Genomic DNA, 21804 nt, shown 5'->3' on the forward strand with positions numbered 1-21804 from the left:
CTGATTAATCGGAAAATATTTTAAAATGATGTTTTAGTATTTGTAGACTGAAATAACTGGCGATTTTAATTTTTAGTAACACGACAGTGTTTCAATATTCTTTCGTGCGACCTTGCACAGACAAAACGCGGACATTGATTTGATTCCCTCATTATATTCAGTACTCTAGCGTTTGGCGCCATCTATTGCTTAGCTCTTGATGTTCTGCAATAGGCTTTTCCACGTATTTCAAGTGATAGAAGCCTTTCAGGGAATAGTTTTTCCTAACCTTCAACAAACATATGAAGAATGAGAACTAATTATTGTAATTCCCTTGCAGTTTGATCCTTATCAGACCCAGGTTATTTTAAATAATTGAAATGAAAGTTTTTGTGAAATATCTAACCGCCGAGACACCGGCGACGTTCCAACAGATTATTGGCAATTTTAAAGAAACACAGAACAGAACAAAACTCTTCTTTCATGTGCTTGCACATTTTGGTTAGTAACGTGTTTCCTAGAACATATTCGGTGTCTTGATGATAGACTATCTAATTGCGAGGCGTTTTTTAATAGACCGACATTCGTTACACATACGAAACAGTTGCGTAAAAACAAAACTGGCCTGCTATTCCCACTGAAATGAGAATTAAGTTTGAATGCCTATATTGATCTACAGGATGCAAAATAATGTAGCCTATATTTTATGACCGCTGCACCTCCAATTTACGAAGTATAGTCATGACGAATAGACCACTATTTTCTTTGTGATATGTTTTTTCTCAAATCGCCACATTTAGAAAAGGTCACGGCAATATATTGCTATAGGGTGTGTGCTTGCTTTTTCAAGTTTAGTAAGTTTAGCAACGTCTCTTGAGGCAAAGGCTGAGCTCGAAAGCTGCAAGAAACGCCTGACAAAATGTGGATATTGATGGAATGTAATCAGCCGTAAAACACGATTTTATTTAAAACAGAAAACAAATTTTCTCTTCATGTTATTATTTTCGGGTTGTTGTATTTATTTATTTTTATTATAGAATACAATGGCAGTGTAGAACGAACATTTTTAATGCGCACGGGTAAGATGTAGGCTAACACTGGACGTTTGGAACATTTTATTCATCAATCAATCAATCGATCAATCAATCAAAACTTTATTTCGGACTCAAGGTCCATATAAAAGGCAGAACATTACATAGATAAAATTACTCATTACTTATCGCCAAGGTTGTATTGCAGCCTGTAGAGGGAGCCACATCCTACCTAGATAGCACTACAATCTTAAAGTTGGAATCGGATGAAGGAGAAGTCCGTGATACAGTGGTGGTGTGCAACCTGCACGGAACGGAGCACCGCCCCTACATTCCACGCGCACCGCATGTTCACAGCGATTGTTGTTAATAATAAACCGTCCGATTAAGCCAGAGGTTACTCCTCCGTCAAGCGGGTAGAGAACGCCAGGTCCGACGCTGCAAGTGCGGAACAATCAAAGGGATTGATCTTAAGTGCCGAAGCCGTTTGTTAAGAGAGGGAGCATATTTTACAGGTATCGTTAATGTGCGCATGCATGTACAGTGCATTGGCATAAGGACGCGTTTATTCAAGGTTGCTTCAGGTGAGCGGCACTATTTTGTGTTTATAAAATAGCGCTGTATTACACTCAAGTTACTTGAAGAATTAAGTTTCCATATTGTAAGGAATGCATATGTGTTCTGTAATCTTATGTTAAATGTTTTAATCATTTTTTTGAAAGGATGTGTGTGTTTTAAAATGAAAATGTGTGCAAATGTTATGAAAATACACCTGCAGATCTATCTGTGTGTGTGTGTGTGAGGGAGAGAGAGAATGAGAATATAGACAGCATTCTGCATTTGGTCATTATGGGCTCATTTTTGTCCCGCTGTTTTTGTTGCTGTTTTAAAATGAACTGTAAGCGTATAGACTCATCAAACAGTATGATGGAAAATGCCGGAATGTTCTTTACAGAGCCGTGTGGTGGGATGTACCAGTGCACTGATATGTTTTTAAGTAATTTTGTAAAAAATTACACCGGCGCTCGTGACCTATGCAGATAAGTGACGTGAAATTCTCAGCACTCCAAAGTATTTAAGTTTTAGCTGGCCTCTTGCCAATGAAAATAGTGTGTAAACGCGGGGATATGTTCGCGCTTGCTCAACAATTCAGCTACTGATGTAGCCTAATAAAGTGTTTTATAGTATGCAGGCTGCCTCGAAAGACTGCACAAAAGAGTTAATGAAGTTCTCACCCCTCCTCTGTTTTAGACTCTTCGCTATGTACAGGATCTGTTTGTGTTTATATGTGGCCATCAATTGTGTTGGTTCTCAAGAGGTAGAAGAACCTATCTCCTACACGGTGAGTGGCATTGTTCAATACTACATGGGACTATACAGGGTACATACTAAAGAACAAATAGCCAACATTAACTAAATGAGATTGCAAATAACATAAGTATTTAGAAATGCTTATGTTAGGTTTGCAAAGCTAACAGGTTCAGTTCCAGACAGTGGAATACAGTAAACAGAAATTATAAAGTGAAAACTCTATGATATATTAAGATATTTTTTTGGTGGGATATTTTCCATATTGGGGTGGCACGGTGGTGCAGTGGGTAACTCTGTTCACCTCACAGCAAGAAGGTCCTGGGTTCAAATCTCGACCTCAGCCTTTCCGTGTGGAGTTTGCATGTTCTTCTTGTGTCCATGTGGGTTTCCTCCGGGGACTCCGGTTTCCTACCACAGTCCAAAGACATGCAGGTTAGGTTAATTGGAGACTCTAAATTGCCCATTATTTTGAGTCTGTGAGTAAATGGTGTGTGTGGCCTGCAATAGATTGGCGACCTGTACAGGATGTATTCCTGCCTCTTGCCCCAATGCATGCTGGGATAGGCTCCAACACCCCCTGCAACCCTGACCAGGAATAAGCGAGTACATATAATGGATGGGTTTTAGGTGTAATCAAGAAGAACGTGGAATCTGTTAGATTAAGTGTATAGGGTTCTGGTGAAGAGTCATATTTAGATAAATGTTGCCAGTTTTATGTTGTACCATTATTGATGTCGCAGTTTGTATTCTATACAGAGATCAGTGACTAATTGAAAGAACTGAAGCTTCCCTAGATTGGGAATGTCATGTCCCTCCTCGTTTCAGTTCACTGGCTGCTTGTTACAGCTCACATCAGGTTTGATGCCTTTGCGCTAGCCTACAGGGCAGTGAACGCAACAGCTCTACGACACCTCCAGCCAAACCCCAAACCCCCCTGCGTCCCGGCCAGGGCTCTCCCGTTTCACATCCTTGAGGCGGCTGGCTCTCCTGGTCGTGGTGCCTGTCTGTGCTGGCCCCACAGTAGCGGGACCGACTTCCCAAATCGGTCAGGGACAGCTGATTCATTGGCTATCTTTGGACGCGAGCTAAAGACCCACATCTTCAGACTGCATCTTGATGCCTATGCCAGCCCATCCCTGTGGCAATCCTCAGATATGATAATGTATGTTTTTGGTTGTTGTCGGCAACAAGGGCGTAGGTTTGGTCTCAACATTGGTAGGGACACGTGCAAATATCATACCTGAGTAGGTATGATATTTGCACATGACGGGAGCCTTCAGATAGCCCCCTCCCTGTCAGCCAATGAAATGCTAGTATGCCTAAATTGGTCGTTTAGGAGACAGCCTCTGAGAGGGCAGATCGGAGTTATCTAATATGATTTCACTCCAAAGATAATGCGAACGAGTCGCTAAAATATTGGAAGGGACATTTCTGTCCTCCAAAATATTGGTAGGGACATGTCCCTACCGTCCATATGCAAACCTATGCCCTTGGTCGGCAAAAACAATGCTATTGGATTGCCTGCTGGACAAAGAATGCTAACTCCACAAAGCAAGGCCATTGATCTCAGTGTCAACAGACTTGGTGTGATTGTTCACATATTCATATTGGTTAAGACTGGGGGCATTAGACATAAATGAACTCCGATGCACCGTTTGCTACATTTTTTTCTGTTTACATAAGAATGGTCCAATTTGGTGTAATCAAAATCGAGCTTGGAATCTTTTGGATTATGAGTGTAGGGTGCTGGTGATGAGTGAGTCTAGGCAGGCATGCCAATTTAAGCCTTAATGTAATTTACTGTTGTACACTTTTTGTATTCAACAGTGCACAGATGGCTACACATTTGATCCTGTCTTACAAATATGCAAAGGTAAAAAACAAAAGTTTTAAAACAGATTTTTAATTTAGATTTTTTGTGTTTAATGAGCAGTATACAGTGCAACCCATGTGTGTATTTTGTTCTTACACTGTGGGTACAAGAGATATGGGATATTGGGACCTTCTACTTGATTGCTGCTTGTTCATAATGATGATGTTCAGATATGTTTCTGAATAAAAAGCACTTTTAGAGTGAATCCTTTTTAAATGTGGAGTGGAACGTGGGGAAAGAGAAGTCTGAAAATGTAACGTACTGTAACATGACATAACATAATGATGGGAACAGGCCATTCAGCCTCACAATGCTTGCAATTTTCCTAATTAAATTGTACCTAGTGCTCTGATTACCCACAGACTAGATAGTATCTAATGCTGTATCAAGCCTGGTCTTTAAAATCCCTGGAGTTTCTGCCTCTATTACGTGACCTGGCAGGCGTTTAGTGCAAGGCTGAAGTGATAGATTGTACGAGGCACATCATTACCGGGAGCAATCGTTCCCTCCGTTTCTTTCCTGTTTTTTAGACGTTAACGAGTGCGCCATCATGCCGGACGCCTGCAAAGGGGGCATGAAGTGCATAAACCATTTCGGCGGGTACCTGTGCCTCCCCCAAAACGCCAAGATCTACATCAGCAATGGGGACGAGGACGCCCCTTCCCCCACGCCCGTGCCGACGCCGGCGCCACGCCCCCCGCCCGTCCGCCGGGTGATACACAGCCAGGCCGTCTCCATCCGGTGCGCCGTGGGATTCACGCTGGACGAGCAGAACTACTGCAGGGGTAAGGCCTCCGGCTCTCGCCCTCATGGGCTACGAGAGGGGAGAGGGGAGAGGGGAGAGTCTGCTTTGGTACCGCACTCTGGGGTTTTATAGGGAAGAGTAGGTACTTTCCCCCAAAAATTCTAAAGTCGCTGCAGGTTTTCACTCCAACCCCTACAACAAAGGGCATCTCGTTGAACAGCTAGAGATCTCCTTGAGCTGCTGATCAGCAGAATCGGGTGTGCCGAGTTGGGGTTGAAGTGAAAACTAACAGATCTCCAGGAAGAGGGTCGGGCGGCCTTGCCTTAAAGGGCTGACCGTGTTTCCCACACCCACTCCAGCCCGCTGGAGCCAAAAGCCAAAGTGAGTTTGGGCCTCTAACCTCATGCCACGTTCGCGCTTCTTGGGGGCTCGCCCGTTGGATTTGGTCAAGGTGCACTGGACGGGAGATCTTTGGATTGTCTTTCTCCCCCGTGGCTTGTTGTTGGTTGATGCCTCGTTCAGCGAGAGTGTGTCAGTTGGGTTGAGTGTAATAGTTTATTGTGGGCTGGATGGGTAAACCAGAAGCGTTTCTCAAATCTCCAGTCCTCGGTAAAAAGTGAAACTGATGGAATTGGTGGCTTGAATGGAGGTAGAGGTTTGTGTTTGGGTCAGATATGGGCTGTGGTGGCAGAGGACATCTTTTGCTCTAGTTAGACTTGAGGTCAAAGCTGTAACCCTTTAGTCAGGGCTGGGGTCAAGCCATAGGCGGCATATCCGGTCACCTAGGGTGGGGGGGGGCGGCAATGATAGTAGCTGGTGGAACCCGCTTGGTCTACAATCACGTCAACCCCCCCCCATCCCCCGCTCCACTCCCCCACCATCTTGGGCCGCAGAAAGTCTCGAAGCCTTGCCCCCCTTTAGCTCGCCCGTCATAAAATTTATGTGCATTACTGACGCCATTAAAGAAGTACTTTCACCAGTGTTCAGAACAAAATGACTTTCACATGCTTGAAATTTTTGGCTAATAACGCATTCTCAGATTCTCATGAAAATGCTCCATTCTCTCAGCAGAAGAGTCACTGTTATGTACCAAATCTTCCCACAACACAACAACAACAATGACAACACGAATTTGAACGCAGCATAGAGTCCCTTGTGCCCAAAGCAAAACAAAGTTAAAATAAATTCCCCCAACGTACAAGCAAACATGTTTATTATAAGGTCACACAAAAAAAAACAAACCCAAAACTATAATGTACAAAGAATTGTAGGTGCTGGACAAAACAAGTCAGGCCAAAGCAGCGCCTACAGAAGACTACTGCCCCTAGTCTGCTATAAATAGTGCCCTTTCTCCCGATGAAAAGAAATGGTGAGTCTTCCACAGGTTTTCTAAACCTAAATCAACATTCCCTATCCAACACCACACAAAAAGAAATCAAACAAAGCCACAAATGTCATCAAAGTGCACGATCCAGCCACAAAATTGCTCCACAAAAGCTTCTCTTTGTCTTTAGCTGCAGCAGGCTTTTTGTAGGGCCACCAGTAGGTGAAGCCAATCTGGCGATCAGCAGCTCATTAAGGTGGAGCACAGGTAGAGAGAGAGAAGCACAGATCACATGCAGGGGGTTAGTTTAAGCACCCGCCTCTAACAGTCTCTCTGCATGCCCAGAGGCTGTCTGTGAATACCCAGCCAGCCTCGTCATTATAGAATGGCAAATAAATCACTCCTCAGGTAGGTGAGTGAGGTGAACAGAGCAGGAGGTAAAGCCGTAGCTGCAGTGTGTGGTTGAACTTGCGTTGCTTTTTCATCACCAGGGAGACACACAGGCGTACACGTGCACACACACACACACACACACACACACACACACGCACACACACAGAAATACACACACGTACCCACAGGCATGTACTTACACACAAACTCGCATGAGTGCATGCATGCACACACACACACACATCACAACAGGAGAAGCTAAATATTAGACCGTTCGTGTCATTAGTGGTACATTTGGTGCATTGCTTGATATGGCGCACGGTTTAGTTTTCCATGTTCGTAAAATCTTAATTTATTTTGGTCTGAAACATGAAAGGAGGTACCTGAAATCATTCTGTTGTCGCAGCGGGACACTTCAATCGCGCCGTTTGTTTTGAACCGGGTGAGGCGTATGCCAACGGGCGCCAGTTAAAAGCGGCCACTTCGCAGATCTAACGCGAGGACCCGTAGCCACACGCTGTTTTGCACAAAAGCAAAGCTGACGATGTGCCAGCTTTGGAGCATGATTTACTCCTGCCATTTCCTCCTTTGCTTGTTTTGGATGCGTGACGTTGAGTTTTACCATCAGCGCACTTGTTTTCATAAATGGAGAGAAGCCCGGAACTGCCCCTTCCCTCGTTCCCCCCCCCCCCCCTCCCCCAAATAGGTTCAGTTGCACTTGGGGCTTTGTCAAATCCCACAAAACCGTATTTGGGAGAACAGATGTGGAGCTTATTAATGTGCTGGGAGGGGGGGAGGTGGGAGGTGGGGGGGGGGGGAGATCAGTTTTACTGTTTTACCACATGGTTAGTGTACATCTGAGACTGTGGAGGGAGGAGGGGGAGGGATCACACACAGTTTAACGGTTCAACTAGATTCAAAGCGAAGGGGGTGAAAAAGCAGGTGTTTTAAGAAAGCCCCCCCCCCCCACCCCGGCCCAACCGATCCCGCTTTGCCATCCAAAAATTTCACAAGAGCTGTCTGCTAGCCCAGTTAGTAGCAAACGACAAATCCAGAGCTGAACGCGGAGATGGAGATGGCCGCTCGCATCTCTCCCCCCCCCCCTCCATCAGCGCCAAGTTACGTTCTCTCAAACCGCTTCCAGTGAAGATGTTTTGGCCTGCCTGCCGCTTCCTCTCAAAAACAGGAACGGTTACACGGCTTTGAAAGTTCCGGAGAGACGCTCCTTGTCGAGCGCTCCCTTTCCCCTGCGTAACTTCTGGATTTAAAAATGGGGTACGCTGTGCACTGTTTTCGTAGATTTTTTAAAAATGAGTTGATCTTTGAACCGTGCTACTGGATTAGCGTTTTTTTTTTTTAACCATTAAAAACTTGCGGAGGAATTTCATGGACATTCCTGGCCGGCTGGTTGCCATGCGCACTGACATTTATGGAGCCTTTTTTAAAAAATAAAATAAAATGGGAAAATGCCGTCAGTTTTTTTAATTTACTTTTCCAATGATTAAAAGAATCCCAGAGGGAGATGTGCACTCTTAATTGCTTATGTGTACAAACTGATGCAGTCCTGATAACCTGGAGAGAGGCAGGGCTTGGCAGCCTCTATGCCTGTTCTCCATGACCTGGAGATGACCAGCGTTAGTTCTACCAGTGCTGATGCTTGTCCTCCTGACCTGGAGATGACCAGTGTTGTTTTACCAGCGCTGGTGCCTGTCCTCCATGCCTGGAGATGACCAGCATTATTTCCAACAGCGCTGGTGCCTGTCCTCCATGCCTGGAGATGACCAGCATTATTTCCAACAGCGCTGGTGCCCGTCCTCCTTGCGTGGAGATGACCAGCATTATTTCCACCAGCGCTGGTGCTTGTCCTCCTGACCTGGAGATGACCAGCATTATTTCATCTGCGCTGGTGCCTCTCCTCCATGCGTGGAGATAATCAGTGTTATTTTTTTACCAGCTCTGGTGCCCCTCCTCCTGACCTGAAGATGATGACCACTGTTATTTCCACCAGCTCCGGTTTGTTTAAGTCATTAGTAAGGAAAACACGGTGAGCAGTTCAATTTAATTACTTGCAGCTGTGGCAAGTTTTTTTTTTTTTTTGCTCTCCTTTCCAGTCCAGCAGCACAGCACTCTCTAGGGCTGGGGGGTGTAGTTTTTTTTTTTTTTTTTTTGGAAACGGCATTTTATTATCCAAAGCTTGGGTTCAAAGGCTTGTTCTAAGGTTAACCCTTCCCCAGTGGACCCTTTCGGGGCTGACGTGATGCCGGTGGCTTCCACGTTGCTCTGGATGTGACCTCCCTCCGTACCAGTGACACGTCCCTCCCAGCGCGCTTGTTGCGCTCTTTCCAGGAGGATGAAAGGCGGCCGGGCTATGACTCACATCCACAGGTGTCAGCGGTTTCCACTTGCTTTCCTCCTGCTCTGTTTCGCGTTGTCGTTTGGGGTTTGTGTGCTTGCAGAAGGCACACTCCAGTCCTGGGTCTCTTGAGCAGGTTTTTTTTTGCGCTAATGAAGAAGTTGTTCTAGCATGCGCTGGCAGCTCAGAGGGAAATGCACACGCGCTTTATGAAGTGACTGGTAATTGGGTGTTCAAACAAGGCTGAAGTTTATTTGAAGTTTATGAAGTTTATTTCAGTGACATACGGAATACCTCTACCAAAGTGTTTGTAGCTTACGCTAATATTATTGTTGCACCAATAACGGAGCTGGTTCTGCTTTATGACCAAGACTGAGTTTCATGACCAACACTGACAATTAGTGAGAGATCAAGCCCTGTCCCCTAGAAAAAAAGCCTGATCACTCTTTGATTCAATATTGCTGTATACTATGAGGTTTAATGAGAATTAAATTTTTTAAAAATCACTATCCAGATGGTACTTGGCTATGCAGGCTAGCATGCATACAGTTTCAACTAGTAGCTTACTTGTAGTCTGCCATTAAGATTGCTGTAGATCTGGCAGTATTTTGCAAATTGCCATTACATTGGTCTGTTAGTGGGCATTCAGATTGAGGCTGTCGAGATCACGATCAGCTGCAAAGAGTGCGTTTTCAATTACAGCACTGTATTTTTCCCCGGAGTTTTGCAGGAAAAGGCACATTCCAAACGCTGAAGGTTATTGTCCGTTTGAAAAAGGACACCCGAAAGCAGAAAGCCCTTTTTGACAACGCATCTGACCCTCAGAACAAGTGGCTCAGCTTTTTGACTTGCACGCTCCTGAGAACGGTACGAAACAGGCAGCGTGTGTTTTCCAGTGTTTGCGTTTCCCTTTTTAATTTGTATTAATCCCAGGCCTGTTTCCCTTGGAGTAAATTTTCTGCTGTGGAGGTGCTTAATGGGCTGGATTTAGTGCTTAGTTTGCATAAGGCCCAGACATCGACTCTGTTAAGACTCCACGAATTCATTATTGCAGCAATCTTGCCGTATCAAATAGCGCTTACGCCTCATCCTTCCCCAGAAGGATGTCTGGACGGGCGGGATTGGGGGAGAGCTGGTGCATACTGGGAGCCTGAGGCTGGCTTAGCGTGTCACTAAGGTAATTCAGGTGAGAGCCAGGTGAATTTACGCTATTGTTTGTGGGACAGCAGGTGAGGTGGGGGGGGTGGGGGGGGGGGGGGGGGGGCTCTGTGCCACTTGGCCCAGTCTGCTGAGGTCGACGTGGTATCTCTTTCCATGACCTCTTGGCTCAAGGTCATCCATCATCAGAATTTGCCTGCCGATGGCCTCTTTGAGCTTGCTGCACAACAAGTAATTAATCTTCCAATAACAAATAAGTCACATGGAAACTCAACATGCTAGTGCTGGAAACTGACTAAGACAAATAACTAAAAGCTGAGTGCAATCACTCTGTGTTTTATCTGTAATCTGTGCTATTGTGCTCGTTTCTCTCAAAGGTATTTTCTATGTCTCATGAGCTCTCAAGAGACAGCTTCTTAAAAAAAAAAAAAAATGTTAGCCTAATTCTGACACCAAACCTGAAACATGAGAATCAGAATACATTTACGTTGCGCTGATTTTGATTCAGCCTGATTAACCGAATACCGACTAATCAACAATGGATTCAGTCTTCCATTAAAAAAAACCTTCAATTTCAAAACATTTAATGATTTCCTCTTCGGCAGCTCTGCGCATATTATTGATAGCTGCAATGGTTCACAGATAACTATCCACATATTTAGTTGGGTTTTTTTTGGCTTCCTGTGTTTGCCAAGCTCGCGCTCTTACGGGCAGTAGCAGGACATGACGAGACACGATAGTGTACACTTCCAGTCTCACGTATGATTCAACACATTCCCAGACGTACCGCCGACATTTCTGGCGCACGAGCGATACGTAACTCGGGTTGCGTCGCGGTGTGGTTTACAACGAGCGATGTTTTAACAGGACATTGGTGATCGAAAGCAAAGGAGCCATCTGTCATGGTTGGGGGTATTTTTCCACTGCGTTGGATCTTTTGCAGGAATTCATTTTTCTTTTTCCTTGGATGCAATGCAATGCAATGGAGATTCTTGTTCCCTCAGATTTATTACTTTATGATAAAAAAACACTTGAACATGGAATGATAAGCATGAGCTCAATGTGAAACATGGGAAAAAGCTGCAGAAACGAACTCATCAAACGCTAGATAAAACGCACAGCCTGACAGGAAACTGCGGATCACGTGATGTTTACTCAAGGCTGAAAAATAAATCTGGTGGAAAAACAATAGACACAGTGTCTGTAAAGAAGTAAAAAATGAACCTGTTTATTTTCCAGTCGCTTGCATGGGTATTAACATGGCATGGATAAGAAACAGTAGCTTACCAGCTGAGCAAATGAGCAGAAGATATCCTGCAAGAATAACATGCAGGTCTTTTTGCCATGGTAGCAGCTGACAGGAAATACCTTCAAATCTGATATGAATCTGTATTTATCCCCCTGAAAATGCCCAAACTGTACAGTACATCTAAAAAAAAATGAAAATGTTTTGTATTTAGAAACTGCTATTTCTAAACTTCTGAAGTTTTTTATTTCATATTCTTTGTGAGTAGAGAAATGTGATGTGATTTCAGTTTTGATAGAGTTTTGAAGGTGGTCAAAAGCAAATATTCATTATGTATTCTTTCGAATGAGTGCTTTACCCCAGTGGACTTCTGAACAGGAATAATTTAGGGTAAGGATATGGGAGCTCTTGAAATAAACAAAAGGTGCTGTAAAGCCATAAAAATGTGTTTGGCAAAGACGTTTTTAATGCTCAGGTAACAGATAGGTGTGCCTTTGTTTTCCTGTCTTTCTTCTGTCTGTGCTGGAATTGAGAGTGGTGATAGCATTTCTAAATACATTTTTTTTTAGCTCTTATTCTGCCCAATTTGGAATGCCCTATCATATTTTTTTTGGCATTGGCCTTTCCTGCAACCCCCATGATCAACAGGTGGCGCGGGCACAGTCCGCATGTAAAACCAGATCGTAAAGCCCAGTGTAAGATGTGGCCATAAGGCTCTTGGACTATATAGGATTTACTAGCTTGTGAAAGTGACAGTGTTGAGCAGACGTTTTACATCTTCCTTTAACCTCCTGTCCGGGGGGATCTTTGATGAGTCAGACCTGGCCTCTATCCCCTGCCCCTCCACATGTGCTGAGCTCTGGAGTCGACGTTTGGACAGCGTTGGGTGTGTTACGGCCAACAGCAGCGGTGTTTTGGTTGGACAGGACGTCGCTGAGCGTACGCACCGAATGACCCTCGCCGGGGTGCCTTCTGTTTTATCCGAACGCTCGGTAAATTAACGACGGACGTGTCGGATTTCAGCAGGCCGTTTTAGCCTTTGGATTTTTGGGCTGTCGTAGGCATCAAGCCCCCCCCCCCCCCCCCCCCCCCCCGTCACTCCTCTCACAAGCTCTGGAGTTTTGAGCGGTTTAGTCGCCCTCCGTCGGTCTGTCTAAAGCGCCCTTTCCGGGTTACCTGCAGTATATCTGCTCAGTTTGGGGATTAAAGGAACACCCCTTTGATTTTTCAAAGGCTGTTTGTGAAGACTTGTCATAAGAGGGGCTGTTTGATCCCTGTTTACCCTGATTTATCCCTCCCAGTGCCGGACAGACAGGGTGTGGAGGAGGGCGTTTTTCCCGAAAAGTCGCCCACCTGCCCCCGATATTTTGAGAGCCCTTATGGACTTGTTTCAGCTATTTTTCAGTCCAAAGCATTTTTATATGAGGACATCACAAGACTCCGAACTATAATACTTCTCCTTGTTCCCTGTCCCTGGCTCCTTTGATGTTTTTTCAAACAAAGAAAACCAGGAGCGCCAGTTTGTCTCGTGTTTTGAATTGGAATTTGAGAATAGTTGCTAATTAAGGAATTCTGGCACACTGTGGTGTGGACAAACCTCAACAAGTATATTTTGGATGGATTTGGTTCAATTAGAACTGTATTTCTAAAAATAATCTGGTATTTAGCAAAAATTCTCCATATAATTAAGCCACACAAACTTGTTTCCTTGAGATAAGCAGAAGTAGGATAAAGTATTTTTTTTCACTTGATTATCATCTCCAGTGACCGCCTTTATGCTATAGAACCCTGTTACTCAAATATTGCTGGATTTTCGCCCTCCCTTTACCTAGTAGTCAGGTGTGAAGACAGTCTGGCCAATCAGTAGCATTAATTGTTCAGTTAATTACCTGAGAAAAAAAAAAAACTAAGGATTTTGATTCGAGGGTGAGATTTGAGTATCCATGCTGCTGTACAGCTAAGTGTGTGTTAGCATGCCTTTTGGGTCAGGAGCCTCTTTTGTGATGCAAATCCATGTTTCAAGTAACATATTGACTCATTTCCCCAGAGTAATGACAATAAGAAAAATTCACAAAAAATACAGAAATTCTGCAGCGAGTGGTCAATGTTGATGATGTTTTTGTTGTTGACTCAGCTAACCTATGTCCTGTTGCTCTCAGATGTCCTGATTTTTCCACTGACATTATGAAAACCACGTAAGGTTTAAGCTGCTGACCCAATGAATCACGGCCCATCTGAAAAATTACACATCCAACTTCAAAAAGCTGAAACATTTTATGCAAATGTAAGCAAAAAAAATTAAGTCTTGTGCAGCGAATTCCATCTGCATGGTTACAACTGAATCAGCACATCGTCCAACAGTAGGTTTATCCAAAAACGTCATCGCTTCATCTGATGAGTTTGTATGGAATATTCTAGAAAGCCTTGGTGTGTGTAACTCAAAAGCAGATGCAGAAAGGTTTATATGTGCTTTCATTACAAGGTGGCTTGGCTACGGCAATGTGCTGCCCAGTGGCGTCCCAAAGAAGTCCACTGAATAGGTGCAGTTGGTTCAAATGCAACTGCTGGAATATTGAGTAAGACTATAAAGAGAGCTTGCATTACTTCAACACTTACATCTCTGCGTTGGATTCCTGTGTTGTCTTTGAATTGATTGGATAGGCTCAGCACTGACACATGCTACACACATTCTTGGTTTGATTGGTAACTATGGTGTCCAGGTCATCGGTGTGGGTGGAGATGATCTGCGTTTGGTGTCTTTTCTGATGTACAGTAAACACAGAAAGAGATGCGTCTCCCAGCCATAGCAGACCAATCAATCTAAATCCCCTCTCAGTTGAACCGGCCCATTGGCTAACGTGTTGCGAGCATTCCTCTGCAAAATAGCTTTGGTGCATCACCCACACAGTAAAATATACTGTGTTAATGCAGCTCTAACAGAGTTACATATGAGACCAACTGGAAAGTACTCTGCAAGAGTGGATTTAACCTGGTTTTTTTTTTTACTGTACAGGTGATTCAGTCCTGGTTTTTCCCAATTTTCATATTTTTCCATATTGGGTGGATGGGGACTGTGCATCTTTGTGACTTTGTGACTGTATCCTTGTAAAAACAACAACAACAACAAAAAGCCTTACAAATGTGACTGAGCTGAAAGGAGGCAGGAGTTTGCTGGTTTTTGCACAGGGGATTATGGAGACCGTGGCGGTCTGGCCGGTAGGCATTGGGACACGGTCCAGCGCCGGGCTCATCTATCAGATAATCAGCTCTGCCCCGCCCGTCCCTGCCTGCCTAATCATGCCTGCCGATCTGTCACTGGCGGGCCTGGCTCGTTTTCGGCTCGCGTCTCGGGCCCCTGATTAGCGGCCGTTTGGCTGGGGAGCTGAATACCTGTGCCCCCAGCGGAATGCCAAGGTTTTCTGAGATGGAGGGGACGGTGGTTTCTTGTTCAGGGAGGTTACAGGTGGTATTGTTTCTTTCTGAAGGGAGAGAGAGCTCGGATAGTTTCTGAGGGAGAGAGGTTCGGCAAGGTATCTTTCCGAAGGAGAGACTCGGTGTAGTTTATCTGTGAGGGAGAGAGAGTTGGAAATGTGTATTTCTGAGGGAAAGAGCTGGTACAGTAGGGGAGAGATCTGGTGAAGTTTCTTCAGTTTCTTAAATTCATGAAAACTTTAGCTGTATCTAATGGAGCTACACCTAAGCCAGTTACTGGTCACCAGTTGTTGTTAATGAGAGATGCATCTCTTCTCTGATTGGAGAAGCGATGCTGATGGCTGGCCCTAAAACTTGCTCCACGTGATTTTGAAAAGTTCAGTGAAAACTGCCTGGTTGATATTCAATCTAATTATTGTAATAGAAAAATGATGTTGTCAAAAGAGCATGTTTGAGGATGCTGTCCCAGTGATTTAAAGGGCCAGAGATCTAACATTTTGCCTGGAGCAAACTCTTACCTTACGACGTGACGAAAACGTGTCGCAGAGAACCCGTTGCGCCTTTTTTTTTTGCCCGTTTGCTATTAAGACATTTTTTTCCCCGACATTTTAATGGCCGCTCCTATCTTATTTGTGGGAAGCGGGGAATGAATTGGAAGCGAGGAGTCCGATAAGCTGACGGAAAAAATGCCCGTTTGATAAATACGGGGAGATTTTTTGGAGAAGCGTAGCGGCACCAGTTGTTTGTGGGACGCGGTGGAAAACAAGAGCGGAACAGGGCTGCATTCCTGGGCTTCTTGGCCGGCCTTCCCGCTCGCTTCGCTTGGGTTCCTTGGCACGAGCCTGCTGGGATTACTCTGTGTGAAATCAATTCTCCTTTGGCAGGCCCTTCTCAGATCTGGCACATGCATTTTTTTTCCTGTTGAGGTCACAACCGTTGAGATGCAGTTTCACAAAAAAAAAATACCTGGAATAATTTCCCGAGATAAGGTTAATTGAAATGTTTCTTTTCTCTCTAGCTCGTGGTTCTTTTCGGGACTTGCTGGCTGCACAAGAGCTAGAAATGGTTTTGGTGTCATTTACTCTGCGTCGCACGTCAAGAGCTGCAACATATTAGTGACCTTTGAAGTTTGCTTTTTGAAGTTGAACATTCAAAGATGCGGAAACAGCTGAAAAATTGTTAATGAAAGATTCTGGTGTGGCTGAAGTACTGTACGGGCTGCTGGATAGCCCGTCATGTGAACGCGCTGTTCCAGGACTGTGGGTGCGCCCTACTATTACTACAAGACATCCGCAGACTCACTTTCAAACTAATTTTTGAAGGACTTTCATTGCGAGCGTGGAATAAGTACTGCATACCTCTGAAAGAAAGCACTCAAGCAAATCTTCTGTAGCTGTTATTCAGCTCACAAAGTAGCCAGTTAACTAGATAGCCTGGTCACCGAACTAATCTATTCCAGTCAGGCCAGATAGGCCAGTAACAAATTTCCCCATTCAAAAAAAAAAAGCCCAAACATAACCATCTCCAATAAGCTTCACTGCCTGTGACTGGATTTTGTTGATCCCACCCCCCATCTGAAGAATATTGAGGAATATTGGACACATCCAATCAGATCAGAGTGCAAGGGCAGGATGTGTACATCTGTTCCACAGACATCCAGCCGAACAGTGTCAAGTCTATAACGGAGATTAACAGTCTTTTAAAATGGTGTTGCATATCGTTAACACGTTAGTTTGTGGAGTGCAATATTTACTATGCAGTAGATTCAATATCGAGAACTGTTTGTGCTTCCGTTGTTTTTTGTATGGGGGAAACGCTGCAGAGCGAATGAAGCCTTTCCGCTTGTGTTCGTGTTTGGCAGACCTACAAATAGGAGTTGGGAAATTTTACGGACTGTTGACTTAAAAAGAGTTTTGCCTGTGCTTTTCAAGATTTACAGTTTCTAATAAATAGAACCAAATAGAATATCTGACAGATAATATGACTCAAGCTGCACTTTGGAGTCAGTCCCACTTTCCATCCCAGTGACTCTGTGAATACAAACCAAATCCACCTGTGATTTTGTAATTATAAGAATTTCTAGCATGTCAGTAAAAATCGGGTCACAAAAAGCAACTGCCACATCGCTTGTTGTGGCCAAGCCCTAGTTTTAAGAAGGATCTCAGCTGTTCTTTTGTGTTGTTAGAAATTGTGTACACCCATTCGCTTTGTGAACTCAACACCAGCTTCATCTGTTTCTGTGTTTGTAAATGTTGAACTGTATTCCTCCATCTGCGTTATTAAGTACTTTGAAATTATGATGATCTTTCTCTCTCTCTCTGTCCCTCCTGTTTCTCTCTCTCTCTCTCTCTCGCTCTCTCTCTCTCTCCGTGGTAATGGGGTCTTCCTGCGCTTCACTCCTCTGTCCTCCCTGCACCTGGTACGGAGCCACTTTTAACACGCCCCAGCTGTTTCTGGGATTGGGGGGCGGGGCCTAGTCGGAGCGGGCCGTCGCCGCAGGGATCACATTAAGGCTCCGATGAAACCGCAGCGAGGGTCAGAGCTGCTGTGGCCCTTTCTCTTTGAGACCCGTCCAGCGCAGGCCTCAAGCTCCCCCCCCAACCCCCCCTCCAACAGCCTTTAAACCCCCCCCCCCCCCCCCCCCCCAAAGTAAGATATTGAGATCAAATGGGCAGGATAGCCAATAAATCCTTCCTGGAATGATGTAAAAGGCCTGTACACCTAAAAGTGAAAGCCTTAGAATGGCACATCCACCCGCCCCCCGCCCCCCCCCAGCCTGCACAACCCGCTTTGTTTTACAACCAATGGAACGAGACGGTGTCATTTCATTGCAGAAAGGCATTGGTTTTCACAATTGCTGGGGATGGGGGGGGGAGAGGGGGGTACAGCAAGGTCCTGTTTAATAACTCTTCAGGAAGGAAACCAAAGGAAACCCTTCCCCCTGTTAAAAACACGCTGTCACTTCAGTAAACTGAATGTGTGTTCAGGAGTGCATTATTAACGCTTGCATCAAACTGCGGTATCCTGAAGCAAAGCTGCTTCCTTGCATGGATAGCCTCAGTGTATATCCAGCTCTGTGAATGTGAGCATGGATATGAACGTCTGTTAATGTGATGTTGTGCACTCTCTGAAAACGTGGTCCTGTGTAGCTTTTCCGCCAATGATAAAAACGCATTGGAGAGAGCTTCTGTGCAGTTAGCATCCTGGGCTGCCGATTATTAAGTCTTCACAACTACCAACGGCTTGTCTTTCTTCCCACGTCTTCGCCCTGCATTTCTTCCTTCCAAATTTTTTCATCTGATACTTTGTGCTCTCTACTAAATTATTTTTCTGATGAGGTTATTTCATGGAAGTTGCCTCCAGAATATTTACCAAAAAAAAGGGCAGAGTTTACTGTTAGACAAGTCAGATAAGTGTGTACAGAAAGGCTTAAAGCTGAGAGCCGGAAAAGGACAGGGCTGATTCAGTACTTAAGATATGATTCTATCTGCCCTCAAATGTTTCAGAACAGAATATAGGGGCCCATCGAGAAGGGTCGAGGGAGGGGGGAATGGGAGGAGGGTAGGGGTTGGTCAGGCTAAACCAGCTACTATTTTTTTACAGCGGATGTGATTTTGGGTCTCTTGGCACAGGTGCTTTCTGTTAAGGGTTCAGATTACCGAGAATGTGAGCGGAGCCCCCCCCCTGGATTGGGTGGGGCTTCGGCTGGGTTTTCTTTGCCGCGTACCCGGGAGATTTCGCCTCGAATCGTCCGGGGGCTGCGGCGCGTTTGTTGCAGTTGTGGAGGCGGGGAGGGAGAGGGCTGCTCGCAGATCCAAGGGACGCTAATGCTAATGAGGCTCCGGAGGCCGCTTTGAGCGGAACAGTTGTCACATTCTCTGTGATGTATGGCATGAGGGGAGTATCCGCGAGAGATAGGAGAGATCCCTTTATGCGGTTTTCTGTCAGCTGCATAATACATTGAAGGATTTCTTATGGGGTGTGAGTGTGTGTGTGTGTGTGTGTGTGTGTGTGTGTGTGTGAGTGAGTGAGAGAGAGGGAGAGAGATAGGTGGTGAGATGTGAGTGGGAACAAAGGAGGAAAGATGTTGTACGCCCTCCCTCTTAAGAACGAGCTGTGATAGTGCTTGATAGTGCCAGTGTTATTGGACTCTTAGAACTGTATTCGAAAGGCTCCTCTGAAGTGAACCTTTTCAGCTGATGGAGGGACAGGACACTCAAAGAAAGAAGGTATGGAGAAAGTGCCTAAAAAGGTACAAAAGCTTATCACTGGGGTGGTACCCTATAGGTACATAAAATTGTACCCCCTAGGCAGCAACACATAATTAATTTGTACCTTTTTGCTTGTAAAAGGTACTCAATAGTGCCCAAATATTCATGTACTTTACCGCCACTGTACCTTTATTTCTGATTATGTACATGCTTCAAGACACTTGTAGAGAGCCTCCACTTCAACCTCATCCTTCATTCCCTAAGCTAAGCAGCTCTTCCATTACGTGAGTAGCACTGCTGACCAACACCATTGAGCAGGGCTATGGCAAATTATATTTCACCCATGTGGCTTGCTGAATTATATGTAATAATAATAATATTATAAGTCTGTAGGTTTAACTCCAGTCCTGGAGGGCTGCAGTTCCTGCTGTTTTTTGGCACGTTTCAGCACCTAAGTGCTTAATTTAAGTCAATGAATGGTTATTGAGTCCACAAGAACACCTGCAGACACTGGGATCTTCCAGGACAGGAGTTAAACCTGTAGACATTGCGGACCTTCCAAGACCGGAGCTAAACCTGCAGAAACTGCGGCTCTCCAGGACTGGAGTTAAACCCGCAGGCACTGAGGCCCTCCAGAACTGCAGTTAAACCCGCAGACACTGCGGCCCTCTGGGACTGGAGTTTAACCTGCAGGCACAGTGCCCCTCCAGGACTGGAGTTTAACCTGCAGGCACAGTGCCCCTCCAGGACTGGAGTTTAACCTGCAGACACAGTGCCCCTCCAGGACTGGAGTTTAACCTGCAGACACAGTGCCCCTCCAGGACTGGAGTTTAACCTGCAGACACAGTGCCCCTCCAGGACTGGAGTTTAACCTGCAGGCACAGTGCCCCTCCAGGACTGGAGTTTAACCTGCAGGCACAGTGCCCCTCCAGGACTGGAGTTTGAGGGTCCTAGTTCACAGCCCTAAACACCTTGCTTTTCACCCGCCTCAGTGAATCAGCTCCAGCTCACTTCACAGGATTCCCCCGTTTGAGTCATCCATTCGCTGGAGATACGATCGACCATTTCCCGTCCTCCACACCCACCGCTAACTAGATAAGACCCTTCCCTCCACTTTTGATCAGCTGCCATCAGCCTTGGTCCAGTGTCCAAAAATGTTCACGGAGGGAAGAAAGCACAACACCCCGTCAGCTCACAGAAAAAGATTTACTTGAGACCAGTTCATGTGAGGATCGATGGTTTAATTGCGGGGGAGGGAAGGGTGTTTTTGAGGTCCTTGCTGTCCACCTCTTTATCTTTCGTTTTGCCTTTCTCACGCTTTGAAGATACTCTTATCCAGAGTGATTGCCAGAATTTTCTCCATTTCATGTTTGCTGAATCTGCGAACAGTTCTGTGTTTCTGTTGCTGTGATGATTGAGTTAGTCACACTCCTACAACTGTGGGAGCTTCTAGTTTTTTATGCACATCTCTGCATTGATTGAGTTTGTTAATGTGTTTATCTTGTGGGTATATAACAAAGTAGGATTAAGGAGTTATGCAACTAACTTTCAGGAAATTTTTCAGTTGAAATGTAATTGGTCAAAGCCAGGTTTATTTCAAAATATTTCCCAAAGTTAACCAACTACTTTAACTAAGTAAGTACAATACAGTAACTAAGACACAGAAATTTTGTTCTGAATATTGGGGGAAAATTAATGTTTTTTTAAACGGTTAGAAATATGAAAGAATTCAGCCGGTGTCTAAAAGGTGTACGTATATAAAATTCTGATTTGACCCAGGTCTGGAACTTTTCCCATCGTAATTCAAATTTTCGGCTCTGTCCTCTCTCGCACAGATATAGACGAGTGCAACACAGGTAGACACACCTGCAGCTCAGATCAGGTGTGCTACAACACCAGAGGCTCCTACAACTGCCAGTGTCTGCCTGGCTACCAGAAGCATGGGGATCACTGTGTGGGTAAGTATTTCCCATGATGCACTGGGCTCAACCCACTCAAAAGTGTAGCACAAGGGAGCTGCTGAGTGACTTATCCTGCTAAGGCACAGTTCTAGTGCGTGGGTAGGCTCCGTTGTGGTTTTGAATCTGGGCCGTGCCACTGCTGACTCAGCCGGTGTTGGTCAGCCCCGCAGGGCAACGTGGCTCTAGTGTTGGGCAGTGATGGAAAGCCAGGGGTGACTCTGTGAGCATGTTCTCATGTGTATGTGTGCCTCTGTGTATGTTCTCATGTGTACATTTGACTTCATGCATGTTTTCATGTGTAAGTTTGACTTTGTGTATATGTTTTCATGAGTAAGTTTGGCTTTATGCATGTTTTCATGAGTATGTTTGACTTTGTGTATATGTTTTCATGAGTAAGTTTGGCTTTATGCATGTTTTCATGTGTATGTTTGACTTTGTGTATATGTTTTCATGAGTAAGTTTGGCTTTATGCATGTTTTCATGTGTATGTTTGACTTTGTGTGTTTCCTGCGGTAAACCCTCAGACAGGGACGAGTGCCTCCAGGCGCATTACTGCATGCACCGATGCATCAACACTCAGGGATCCTACTACTGCGAGTGCAACACTGGCCACAAGCTCGCCACCAACAATCACTCCTGCATAGGTAAGAGTCCTGGCCTCCCACTGGCCCACAGTAACAGCAGCCTCCATTGACTGGTGGAACTAAAACCATAAAATAAGTCAAACTTGAGCATTTTAGTCTCATGTTTTGACTTAAAATCTTATTTCTATTACTTTTTTTTGCTA

At 45.0% G+C, this 21804-nt stretch overlaps 1 protein-coding gene across 2 annotated transcripts in view; it reads left to right on the top strand.

Moving 5' to 3' along the window:
* The first annotated feature begins 264 nt into the window (after positions 1–264).
* efemp1 (EGF containing fibulin extracellular matrix protein 1) overlaps positions 265–21804 on the top strand; it is a 30353-nt gene continuing 8813 nt past the window's right edge. Inside the window, exons 1-6 of one of the 2 annotated variants that reach the window (XM_064317962.1) lie at positions 265–1594; positions 2262–2352; positions 4149–4194; positions 4725–4979; positions 20892–21014; positions 21542–21661. In XM_064317962.1, the coding sequence (XP_064174032.1) occupies positions 2272–2352; positions 4149–4194; positions 4725–4979; positions 20892–21014; positions 21542–21661 (625 nt within the window). In that variant the 5' untranslated portion in view covers positions 265–1594; positions 2262–2271. The remainder of the gene's footprint in view (positions 1595–2261; positions 2353–4148; positions 4195–4724; positions 4980–20891; positions 21015–21541; positions 21662–21804) is intronic. The other variant, XM_064317963.1, reaches the window with a different exon arrangement.

This window comes from Anguilla rostrata, chromosome 18, assembly GCF_018555375.3.
Source record: "Anguilla rostrata isolate EN2019 chromosome 18, ASM1855537v3, whole genome shotgun sequence".
In the NCBI taxonomy this organism is placed as follows: domain Eukaryota; kingdom Metazoa; phylum Chordata; class Actinopteri; order Anguilliformes; family Anguillidae; genus Anguilla; species Anguilla rostrata.